Here is a 12,325-nt window from a genome sequence, read left to right as displayed (position 1 = left end):
ATTACATAGTTCTAGTTCATGCTCTGTTAATAGTTGACATCAAGAGACTAAAACTTTATGCAAATAGAATCTGAATAACAGCCTCTAGAAAATTTTCGGTGGAGATCCTTATCAATCAAATACAAAATCGAACATGAAAAGCAGACGAGCTAGTATTTATTTAAAAAAATAATAAGCGCCATAACACAAAAATAAAACCACAATTTCATTAATGTTTAATTGGAGAATTTTACGTTTTATTTTCATCATTCATTTGGCCAAACCTCTCTACACAATTTTAACAGCCTATTACATAAAGTGGGAATGTATGAAGTATCCATTGCGAAAGTGCAATTAACATTTCAAGGTTAGAGTAATTGCTTACTTTTTTTAAAAAAATGCTTACAAAATAAGAATGACAATCTTTATCTTAACTGAACTGTAAAGTCAGTTGGTATGATGTTTATTCCAATTTGTGTTGATAAAATAAATTACAATGTATTCAATTTCTGTATTTATAATTGGGATATTGCAGAGAATGGACAAGCTGAACAACTTTAAAAAAGAAAAAAGGACCACATAAAAATCAGAATCCACACAATGCACGATCTTCGCACACAGATTAATCATATTTTAGAACCCCAAAACATTGTTCAAGATGACTGATCCACCTGTGTGGCCGTCTATACCAATCTATACTGTCTGTATCAATAAACTCTCAAACACAAAACTGGTATCATAATGATTTCTGTTTAAGAAAATTTCAAAACAAAACTACAGAATTCAAATTTTTTAGGAAACTGTATAAAAGCTGAACATTTTGGAAACAAGGTGCATACATCAGTAGTTCATAAAAGGGGCAACCACACCTAAAGCAAACAGTAACTTCCAACTATTTAATCCAGAGGTATTAAGGATATACTTAGTTTTACTGGCTGGAACATAAGATTGTTTTTTAGAAACATGTATTTGGTAAAAAGCAGGTGTTGCAAGATAGGATTACAAAATGATTAGAGAGCGATACTACACAAGATAAACGTTAAATGGACACCAATTTGTTCTCAAACATTTTCCTTACCTGCACCAATAGCGATATTCAGCTGAGAATATTTTATTCCTTACAGCTACAGATGTTGCAAAACTGTCATGCAGAATGATAATGTGCTCTATTGATCTCCATTGCTCATGTCTTCAGCATGTTTGCAAGTAAAATAGTTTTGTATAATGTAGTTGAAATTGAGTAAAATTATATTTTTCATAGGGTTTTGAGTAAAAAGCTCTGATACCATACACAAATCTAACGGCATTACTTTCCCCACAAAGGGACACTGATAATGTAGTGGGTAACTTTTCTTCTACACTAAATTAACAGGAATCACACAATTATTCTTTTCGTGCATTTTTACAAATAAACAGCACTATTTGCCTATAATGCAAGAACACTGACTTAGAGTCATTCTATCTGCTGTAAAGCCAAGGCCATGGTTGGTTTTATGGAGGTTTTCATTATTTTATAGCATAGTTAATCGAGAACAGAGACACTGAATATCAAATTAACCACTCCTTTTGAAGGTGGCAGCTAGGCAAAGGCACGGTAACATATTGTGCAAGACATTTGAATAAATGTAAAGCAGTTTAAAACTTTTCAAGGTTAACCGTGGAATTTGCTATAAACTACACAATTTTCAGATTTCCATACTGCAGTTAAAAAGTTAAAAAGAAAAAAAAATCATGGAAAAAAGAATGATTGCACTTCAATTAAAGTGTTCTCTAACACATGGTGCACTTGGTTTGCAATTGTATTTTAAATATTAAAATAAACTGTTTAGAACAGCATCAAAATGTTTAATTCATTTATAGTATAGGTTACATTTAAATTAATGTAGTTACCATGGCTATAAAGTGCCACATTTTAAAAGTGAATACCAGCGAATGGCAACTTACCCTGCAAAGATTAATTCAATTACTTTGTAGCAATGCAGGAATACTGTGCATGTATTTGTCTCAGGTTATACAGTTTCAGCATGTTCTATTTTGGCACATTAGAACTGTTACGTAAATGGACATGTTAAACTGTGATTCATGGAGCGTTTTTAACCATTGCCTCTTGTTAGACTAGCCCAAGTGAAGCATATGACATTGTAAAGGAAATACTTCTAAACAAGAAAACAGAACAAAGGAATGGCGTAAAGAAACACTAAAATGCCAGTGCTAGTGATTGCTGGCTTGCTAATAACTGGAGGTTTACTTTTATTTACTTTTAAACAGGACAGGATTATTTATCCTCAAAACATTCAGTAAGTAGTTCCAAAGTAAGGCTACACAGACTGCTTCTGGAAAGGAACGTAGAAAAAAACTGCATATTCCTCTTGCTTTACAAAAAAAGTCATACATTAGTGAATTAAATACAAATAAAATGCCTTAAAAATGTAATCAGTATAAAGAACGAATACCGAAGGGGCTCCTACGTAATGCATTCTTAAATTCTTGGAGGTTTACCAATGAGCCAACATTGCAGGCACCCGGACTTCACAAACTAATTCAGCTGCAAAATGTCCGTGCTAACATGATCCAACAGTTGATTAATCTATACGTTATACTAAATGCACTTGCTCAAGCCATTCATTTGCAGTCTGTGGTGTTTGACTTGAAACATCTTCAGAATGGCTCATGGTACTAGTTGTCTCATATGTGTAGTCATCACTGTGCAACATAACCTCAGCTGGGTTCACACTGGAATCCAAAGTACTTTCTTCTATTTGGGCTCCTCTCCCTTCATTTAGGAGAGCATCCTCGAAAAGTGCATGTTCTTCCTGGAAACTCTGTCCACCATCTTTTGCTACTGACAATCTGTGATCCTCTTCACTGTCCTGCTGTTGAGAAGCCTCGTCATTTTCTGCAGTAGTTGAAGGAATTAGTGCAATACTCTGAGGATTTATATCATGAAACCAGGCCATAATGTTCCCAAGCAGATTTTCATTAATGTTAGAGTCTTGACAAGCAGAATTTGGATTACTAGATGTTGAGTATAATCCAATGCGTGTATCACTGAGAGGGAGCAAGCGAAGGCGATCAGTGCCATGTGGTTCATTGTCTGCTCCTAACCGAATAAGACTGTCACCAAGTTCCAACAGTTCAGAGCTACTCAATGCTGTCCTTTGAGTATCTCTGTTTATTGGTGCTGGGTCAAGTCTTGCAGGCAAAGACGAACCTATTGCCCCCAATGATGCTTCATTGTTAAGGAAGTCTCTGGCGTCTTCATCAACTGTGAGAGCAGAGTCTTGCAATGATAGCTGAATAGCAAGCAGGATATTTGGGTCGTCTTCATCTAGAGAACTAACAGCCTACAAAAATATGGAATAGAATAGAATTTAAAGTATATAAAAAGAAAACATTTGACAGGTGAAATAACGAAGGAACATTGACTTTTGGGAACATGACAATACATAATTCCCTCAAAACAGAACTCAGCATAAATATTCAGAACAATAGCTTTTTGATTTAATACCATGGGTTCCATAAAGTTAAGCAATAGGCATAACAAAACAAATAAACCCAACATTGACTCAATTGTTCTAGGCCTGAGTGACTGCTACTCCTCATCAAGGTGACAACTTTTATGTGTTTTGTTAAAGGTTGACGTGCTGTATCACTCGTCAGAATGTTAGATTATATTAAATAGTGAGTATTGAACTACCTGTTCTCTTCTGAGCTGGATATAACTGGCAATATCAAATCTTGAACTCTATACAAGTTATCAGGCTTTCCAAATGACTGAAAGGAGCCAACTATAAGGAAAACACTACTTACCAGTATGCATCTGTTCTCGGCATGTAGAGCTGCAGAGTTGTACACTATGCATAGATCGCCATCTGGTGTTGGACGCGGATGTTTGCCTGTTGTTTTTGTCTTCGAAGAAGTCTTGTAGTCACGAGGGTTGGTGACTCCTCATTCGGTCGACAGTGCGCATGGGCTTCGGCTCCATCATTAGATTGTATTTGCCACTAGGGTTAGATGGAGTAGTGAGAAATAGAAGGATGTCCATGCGTGATGTATCTAAGTAAGATAAGACTGGAACAGATAGAGGTATACGGGGAGGAGGGCGGTGTGTACAACTCTGCAGCTCTACATGCCAAGAACAGATGCATACTGGTAAGTAGCATTTTCCGTTCGAGGCATATGAGCTGCAGATTGTACTCTATGCATAGACTATACAGCAGTATACTCCTTAGCGGTGGCTACCTGTATCTGTTGCTGTAATTTGAAATAGTGTTTTTAATACAGCCCGGCCCACACTAGCTTTTTGTTTTGCTTGGACATCTACACAATAGTGTTTTGTGAAGGTGTGTGGTGTGGCCCAAGTTGCTGCCTTACATATGTCATCTAGGGGAACGTTCACTAAGAATGCCAGAGAGGCCCCTAGTTTACGTGTAGAATGAGCTCTAAGGGGAATGGTTAATGTACGTTTGGCTTTAAGGTAGCATATTTGTATGCATTTTATAATCCACCTTGCAATTCCTGTTTTGGATATAGGATTCCCTTATGAGGTGGGGAGAAAGCTACGAAAAGTTGTTTGGTTTCCCTAAAGGATTTCGTTCTTTCAATGTAGTGCTCTTTTAACATCTAAGGTGTGTAGAGCTCTTTCTGCCACTGAGTCTGGTTGAGGGAAGAATACTGGTAGTTCAACAGACTGGTTTAGATGAAAGGCAGATACCACTTTGGGTAAAAATGTTGGGTTTGTTCTAAGAACCAGTTTGTTATGATGGATTTGTAAAAATGGTTCTTGTATGGTTAGTGCCTGGAGTACGCTCACTCTTCTGAGAGATGTGATGGCAACTAAAAATGCTACTTTCCAAGTAAGGATCTGTAGTTCACATTTGTGTAGAGGTTCAAATGGAGGACCCATTAGTCTGGTAAGGACTATATAGAGATTCCACACTGGAGAGGGTGGAGCTCTTGGTGGAATTATTCTTTTAAGTCCTTCCATAAAAGCTTTGATCGCTGAAACCCTAAACAAAGACAAATGTTGTCTGTTTAGTAGGTAGGCCGCTATGACTGCTAGATGCAACCATATAGATGTATACGCTAGGTTACATTGCTGTTGATGCAAAAGGTAACAGATGATGTTTTGAATGGAAGCATCCAATTGGTTGATTTTGTTGTGAGCAATAAATGACGAACCTCTTCCATTTTGCTGCATAGCATGACCTTGTGGTAGGGTGTTTAGCTTCTTTGATAACATTCATACAGTATGGCAGAAGATTAAGGTAGCTGAACTCTAGGATTTCAGGAGCCAGATCGCAAGGTTGAGCTGATTGGGATCTGGGTGTCTTATCTCTCCATGGTTCTGAGTGAGTACCTTGGGTGAGAGGTGCAGCTTTTGCTGTGGCACTACTGATAGTTCCAACAGAGTTGTGAACCATGGTTGCCTTGCCCATGTTGGAGCAACTAGGATCATTGTAAGAGAATGTTGTTGGAGTTTCCTCACTAGTAAGTGAATGAGTGGGAGAGGAGGAAAAGCGTAAGCAAATTTGCCTGACCAATTCATCCATAGTGATTTGCCTTTGGACAATGGGCGTGGATACCCGGATGCGAAGTTTGGGCATTTTGCGTTTTGGTGTGTGGCAAACAGATCTATATCTGGGTGTCCCCACATGTGGAGAATGGAAGAAGAACTTGAGGATGAAGTTCCCATTTGTGGATCTGTTGTGTTTGACGGCTGAGCACAACCTCTATTTGATTGTGTACTCTGGTAGGTGGTTTGCCAGGAGGTATATCTTCCGTGGAATGGCCCATCTCCAGATGCTCTGTTCTAGACGGGATAACTGGAAAGAGTGTGTCCCTCCTTGTTTTTGTATGTAATACATTGCTGTCATGTTGTCTGTATGGATTAGGACAGCTTTGCCTAGCAATTGTGGTTGGAAAGACTCCAAACCTAGAGAGATTGCTAACAATTTCAGGTAGTTGATGTGAAATTGTTTTTGTTGAGAGGTCCATAAACCTTGAACTGTATGGTTTGGAGATGTGCTCCCCAGTAGGTGAGCGATGCATCTGTTGTTAGCACTATCTGTGGGACTGGCTCGAGGAACAACCACCCTTTGGAAATGTTTTTTATGGTCCACCACTGTAGAGAGCGATGGGTACAGTCGTCCACCAACACCAGATCTGTTAGCTGACCATTACCCTGGTTCCACGGACGTGCTAGACAATCCTGTAATGGGCGCATTTGCAATCTTGCATGTGGGACAAAAAAATGCAAGAGGCCATCATTCCTATTAGCTACATGAACACTCTTGCTGGTAGTGAGTGCTGTGGTTGAAATCTTTTAACTAGCATTTGTATAGCATTTATCCTGGCGGAATTGGGATATGCTAGGGCTGTGGACGTATTCACTGTAGCCACTAGATATTATTGCATTGTGGACGGTTGGAAATGGGATTTGCTTAGATTTATTGTGAATCCCAGACTGTGAAACAACTGTATTGTACGGAGTGTGTGTTGAACACAGCTGTTGTGGGAGTTTGCTTTTATGAGCCAATCATCTAGGTAAGGGAAGACATGAATTTGTTGTCTTCTCAGATGGACTGCAACCACCGCCAGGAATTTGGTGAAAACCCTGGGTGCTGTAGTGACTCCGAATGGGAGCACTTTGAACTGGTGGTGTTGACCATATACCACAAACCTGAGATATTTCCTGTGAGCGGGAATTATGGAAATGTGGAAGTAGGCTTCCTTTAAATCTAAAGAGGAGAGAAAGTTGCCTTGCTGTAGTAGTGGAAGCACTTGTTGTAAAGTAACCATGTGGAAGTGGTCTGATTGAATGTAAAAGTTGAGGTCTGATGTCCAGTATTGGTCTGAGAGAGCCGTCCTTTTTTGGGATTAGAAAATAAATGGACTAGACTCCTGTACCCTAATGAGGCAGAGGAACTGGTTCTATCGCATCCTTTTGTAACATTGCTAAGACCTCCTGCTTGAGGAGCATCAGGTGTTCTAATGACATTGGATGCGGTCTTGGAGGAATGTTGGGAGGTGTAGAAGTGAGTTCCAGGCAATAACCGTACTGGATAATCTGTCTTACCCACGTGTCTGCTGTGATGCAATTCTAGACGGGTAGAAACTGTGAGAAGCGTCCCCCGACAGGAGTGGAATGATCGGGGTGAAGCGTAGGGCAGTCACTGTTTGTTATTAGGGGAGTTGCGGGTGTTATTACCCCTACCTCTACCCTTATTGTTGTTACCTCTGTAGCCTCCTCTATTGTATCCCCTGGAAAAAGAGCCCTGGTTGGGACTTTTATAGGATGAGGACGGGTGTTTTTTTTTTTTAAGTTTTTATTGACATTTAATACAGTACCTTCCCTCCCTCCCCCCGCTTGAAGACCAAGGTCAAGAAAAAAATTCGGTTAAACCACCTGAAATGTATAAATAAAAGAGACAAGTTTACATAGCAAATTAGATCATACATGAACTAATAAGATTTGGCAGCCAATGAAAAAAAAAAAAAAAGAAAGAGGAAGAAGAGTGAGATTCAAATTCCATCTTAAATCTTTCATCTTTCTCCTACGGGATACACCCTTTGATATATTTCCTTTAAGTGTGAGCTTGTATCCAAAGTATCAGTGGTTCCCAGATACCCATCCCTTTTTGTTTCTTTTTTATACCCGTATTTTTATAATTGGCCACCTCCACACTATATATTGCAAGTAATCTAGCCCTCCATTGTGTGAAGGACGGTGGATGAGAGTCGAGCCATGCGGAGGCTATACACAATCGCCTTGGCTACAAAGATCAGCCCCTGTTGGTGATTATTTCTTCAGTAGAAATAATAATTTCTACCTGAAATATATCCGATATGAAATTGAATAGTTCTGTCCTAAGATTGGTAAGGGCTAAACACGTGGCGAACATGAGAATATCGTTGGCTGCAGCCAATAAACAACGCGGGCAGGCAGTTCCCAGACCGCTGGCCCATTTGGCCATTTTATACGGTGTGTAGTAAAGGAAAAAGAAAGTTTTGTAAAATTGTGCTTGCAATTTTATTGACATTAGCCATGTTTGTGCACAAGCAGGTGTTGCTTGCAGCACCACTAGGTTAGTCTGCCACATAGCGAGATGTTTATCTAAATCATCCGGAAGAGTACTATTAAGCTCTTTGTAAATTTCCCCGATTTTTGGAGTATTTTCCAAACACAAATTATCTATGGCTGCAACATTTTGAAACTTGCATCGCCCCCCCATTTTCCTTTTCAAAAAATCCCTAATCTGTAAGTATTTAAAGAAATCCCTATTACTGATATTATAGTCATTGCGAAGTTCTGAGAAGCTTTTCAATCGATTTTCGGTAAAGAAGCTGCCTAGTTGGGTGATCCCTTCCCTAACCCACCTGGGCATACAACCATCTTGAAAAATCTCTGGGAGATCAGGGTTGCCGCTAACTGGAGTATAGCAAGAAAAACGTCCCAACCCTAGGAGTTTATGAATATTGATCCAAGTTTTCCGAATTCCAGAGATAGTCTTGAGTTTTGTTTTCTTAAAGAAATTGTTGTTCCTATATCGCCATAAGCACCCTTTGCTTGTATCTCCTAGAACCATTTCCTGAGGGGTCGGGATTGCAAGGTTATTTGAATCAATGGCTATCAGATTTGTGCAGTAATTGGCCACTGTTGCCCAATAGTAAATCCTAAAGTTTGGCATAGCTAGCCCCCCTCTTTCTTTTGGCAGCATAATCCATTTTAGTGCCCTTCGAGGTTTCCTGAATCCCCAGATAAATTTAGAAAACAGGGATTCAATATTTTTTAAATAATGCGGGGAAAAATCAAGACAAATTGTTCTGAAGAAGTATAAAAATTTAGGTAGGGCCAGCATTTTAATCAAATTGCACCTGCCACCAATCGTCAGATGTAGATTATCCAATCTAACCAAATCTTTTCTGGTACGCCCTATTAATGGATCAAGGTTTATCTGCACAATTTTGTCTACCTTGGCGCTTATACTAACGCCTAGGTAACTAGCGTGTTCCACTACTCTAACGTCCATCATCTCTACTTTGTCATTTATAACAACCTGAGTTTTCCCCGTATTTAATTTATATCCAGAGGTTTTGCCAAATCGTGTCGCTTCCTCCTCCACAATCTTGATAGCCTCCTTGGGATTGGTGGTAACTAACGCTATATCATCCACGTAAGCTAGGACTTTTGTATCATAGTTATTGATCATGATAGATGGCACGCGAGGATGACTTTCAAGGTTGCGGATAAATTGGTCAATGTATATCGCGAATAAGAGAGGAGAACAAGGACACCCTTGTCTGGTTCCCCTCGTAATCATGAAACTCTCGGACATACTCCCATTTATCACAACGCTAGAGTTTGGGTTGGCATAGAGTCCTTGGATAGCTTTAATAAATCCCATCGTAATTACCCGATTTGCCATAGCTGCCCACAAAAACTTCCAGGAGACCCTATTGAATGCCTTTTCCGCATCCAACAGAATAAGAGCCATAGGGTCTCCTGTAGTTTCCGTAGAGTCGCACAAAGAGATTACTCTCTGTATATGATCCGTGGTCGATCTGCTGGGGATAAATCCGTGTTGTCGGACTGATACCATTTTGTGAATTATAGGTGCCAAACGACCTGCGAGGAATTTAGAGTATATCTTAGAGTCTCCATTAATCAATGTTATCGGGCGTACCGAGCCCATTTCAAAGGGATTTTTCTTTTTCTTCAAGAAGATCATAATCTTTGCCAATGACCAAGATGGTGGTGGATTTCCTCCTTGAAATATGGATTTAAAAAGTTGTAGCATGATAATTTTCAGTTGATCTGCGAATATAAGAAAAAACTCTGTAGGGATCCCATCTACGCCTGCTGCCTTACCAGCGGTCAAAGATTTCATGGATAACAGTATTTCATCCCAGCTAATGGGAGAATCCAATCCATCTTTATCCTCTTGTCCCAAAAGTTCCCCCTGCTCTTCATCAAGATGATCTCTCGGATCCTCTTGCTCTCCTAGCGGTTCCTTATACAATTCTGAATAAAACCTTTGAAAAGCAGTTCTAATATCATGTTCTTCAAGTCTCAAAGCGCCATTACTATCATTAATAGCTTTGATCATATTTCCCGTAATTTCTTCCCTTGCCAGCTGGTGCCCCACTTGCTCGCTAAGTTCATAAGTTTTTTCTTTATAGATCATAGCTTTAGTAATTGCTTTTTCCGTAAAGATCTCAGATATACTATTTCTAGCTATCGCAACTTGCGCTAATCCCTCAGTGCCCTGGTCGGTTTGTACAGCTACAATCAGATCTGCCTGAGGACGGGTGTTTTGATGTATTTGTTTTGGAACCTGCTTCATAGAAGGAGCGACGAAAGGAGCCTCTGGTAAGGCTCCCATGGACTTTGTGGTCTCCGTGTCTTTTTTAATATTTTCTAAAGAGGCGTCGACTGCAGGGCCTAATAGGTGCTCTTGATCAAATGGTGGATTTAGAATGACATTTTGTATCTCTTGTTTAAACCCAGATACCCTGAGCCAGGCATGTTTGCGTAGCAAAACACTGGTATTTATTGCACGTGATGCTGTGTCTGCTGCGTCAAGCGCACATTTGATGGATGTATTGGTTAGGAGTTTCCCTTCTTGTATAAGGTTATTGGCTTTGTCCTTATATCCTTGAGGTAGATGTTAAAAGAGCTTTTCCAGCTTATTATAGTATCTTGCTAGTATCGTATCTTGCTAGAAGGGCTTGCGTGTTTGCTATTCTCCATGAATTTGTAGCTTGAGATGCCATCCGTTTAACTGACGCGTCTAATAATTTAGATTTTTTGTCAGGAGGTGGTGTGTCACCTGACCCTTGGGAGTTTGCCCTTTTGTCAGCATTGGCAACAACTAGTGAATCTAAGGGAAGTTGGCCCTTGATGTCTATAGGGTCAGTGGGAGCCGCTTTGTATTTTTTGTCTACTCTGGGGTTAAGAACCCTAGCTCTAACTGGGTCTTTGAACACCTCAGGTGCATGTCTAAGAAGGCCTTGTAACATGGGTAAAATGAGTAGATTTTTGTGGTTGGGCAAAAGTCTCCAGTAGAAAATCCTCTTCTACGGGATCTGAAAGAAGTTTGACCTTATGGTATGTAGCGGCCCTATTGATTAGCTGGGCAAAACCCACATTGTCATCAGGTGGGGATGGTTTTGAGGGGTAGAAATCCGGATCATTGGTTAGATCAGGATCAGTATTATATTCATGCCATGGTCTGGTTCCTGTGGTGAATCATGAAGATCTAATGTGATTATGTCTTCATCCAGTTGCCTATCCGCATGTGAATTGTCACTGTCCTCTGATTGTGGAGAGTGTGGTGGCGAAATGATTAAATTAGGGTTAACTCAATTGACAGCAGAGGCAGAGTCTCGCTCCCCTTCAAATCAACTGATGTTCAGCCGACTGTTGCTGTCCTTCCTCATGTCATGTGGTATAACCTTTTATTGGATATTTTCTTTTGTTCTGGATGGGCCTATCGTTGGTGGCTATACACTGCAATACTGCTTGTTTACCTCTGAGGTGAATGTACAGTTCTCTAAACCAGAGGGAACGATGTGAATATTGTTTACATGTGTACTGTGTTCCGATGCAATGTTGTTGCAAAATGAATAAAAAGTTTATTAAAAAATTATTAGGGTTAACTGGTGGTGGAGGTGACGGTGAAGTGTTAGTAGCTATGTGTATCTTTTTTGGAGTGGCAAATGTTCTGTTTTCCTCTTTGTAGGTAGTTTGTTTTGGATCGGGAAAGAAAAGCTCTTCGAGATCGATAGGTTTGCTTGGCGTCGAAGATTTCTCTTTGGAAACTGTTTTTGGATGTTTTGGAACATTGTCTGGTCCAGCACCCTTCCCTGGTTCCGAAGCCTTCGGTGCCTTGTCCTTTAATGGTCTTGGCTCTGAGGTTTTTGGTTCCAAAGTTTTTTCTGTGTTTATCGGTGCCAAAGTTTTGTCTGTGTGCTTCGGGCCGAGGTTTTATCCAGCTGTTTCGGTGCCGGTGGCTTATTAGGCTGTTTCGGTGCCGATGCTTTATCCGGCCGCTTAGGGGCCGATACCTTATGGGGCTGCTTCGGTGCAGAGGGATCTTTTGTCGATTTTGGTGCTGAATGTTTTCTCTGTGCTGGTGGAAGAGGGCGTGGCAACTCGGAGGACTGAGCTTTCGGTGCCGAAGGTGGTTTCTCGGTATCGGGTGGTTGGCTGGACCAGGATGCCTTTTCTTTGTCCTTCGGTGCAGTGCCCGGAGGCGGGGCATTCCAAGTTTTTGTACGGTGTGGACCTGAGCCCAAAGGCGAAGGTGTTACCAGAGCCATTGGTATGGGCTTGGTTGGGGCT

At 40.4% G+C, this 12,325-nt stretch overlaps 1 protein-coding gene across 2 annotated transcripts in view; it reads right to left on the bottom strand.

Annotated features, from left to right (window-relative positions):
- Positions 1–212: 212 nt before the first annotated feature.
- ANKIB1 (ankyrin repeat and IBR domain containing 1) overlaps positions 213–12,325 on the bottom strand; it is a 429,345-nt gene continuing 417,232 nt past the window's right edge. For both annotated transcript variants that reach the window (XM_086941850.1, XM_086941851.1), the window contains exon 20: positions 213–3,323. In XM_086941850.1, the coding sequence (XP_086797976.1) occupies positions 2,574–3,323 (750 nt within the window). In that variant the 3' untranslated portion in view covers positions 213–2,573. The remainder of the gene's footprint in view (positions 3,324–12,325) is intronic.

Source organism: Lissotriton vulgaris, chromosome 10, assembly GCF_964263255.1.
Source record: "Lissotriton vulgaris chromosome 10, aLisVul1.2, whole genome shotgun sequence".
NCBI lineage: Eukaryota > Metazoa > Chordata > Amphibia > Caudata > Salamandridae > Lissotriton > Lissotriton vulgaris.
Note: the sequence above shows the minus strand (reverse complement) of the source record. Positions and strands in the feature narration are given on the sequence as shown.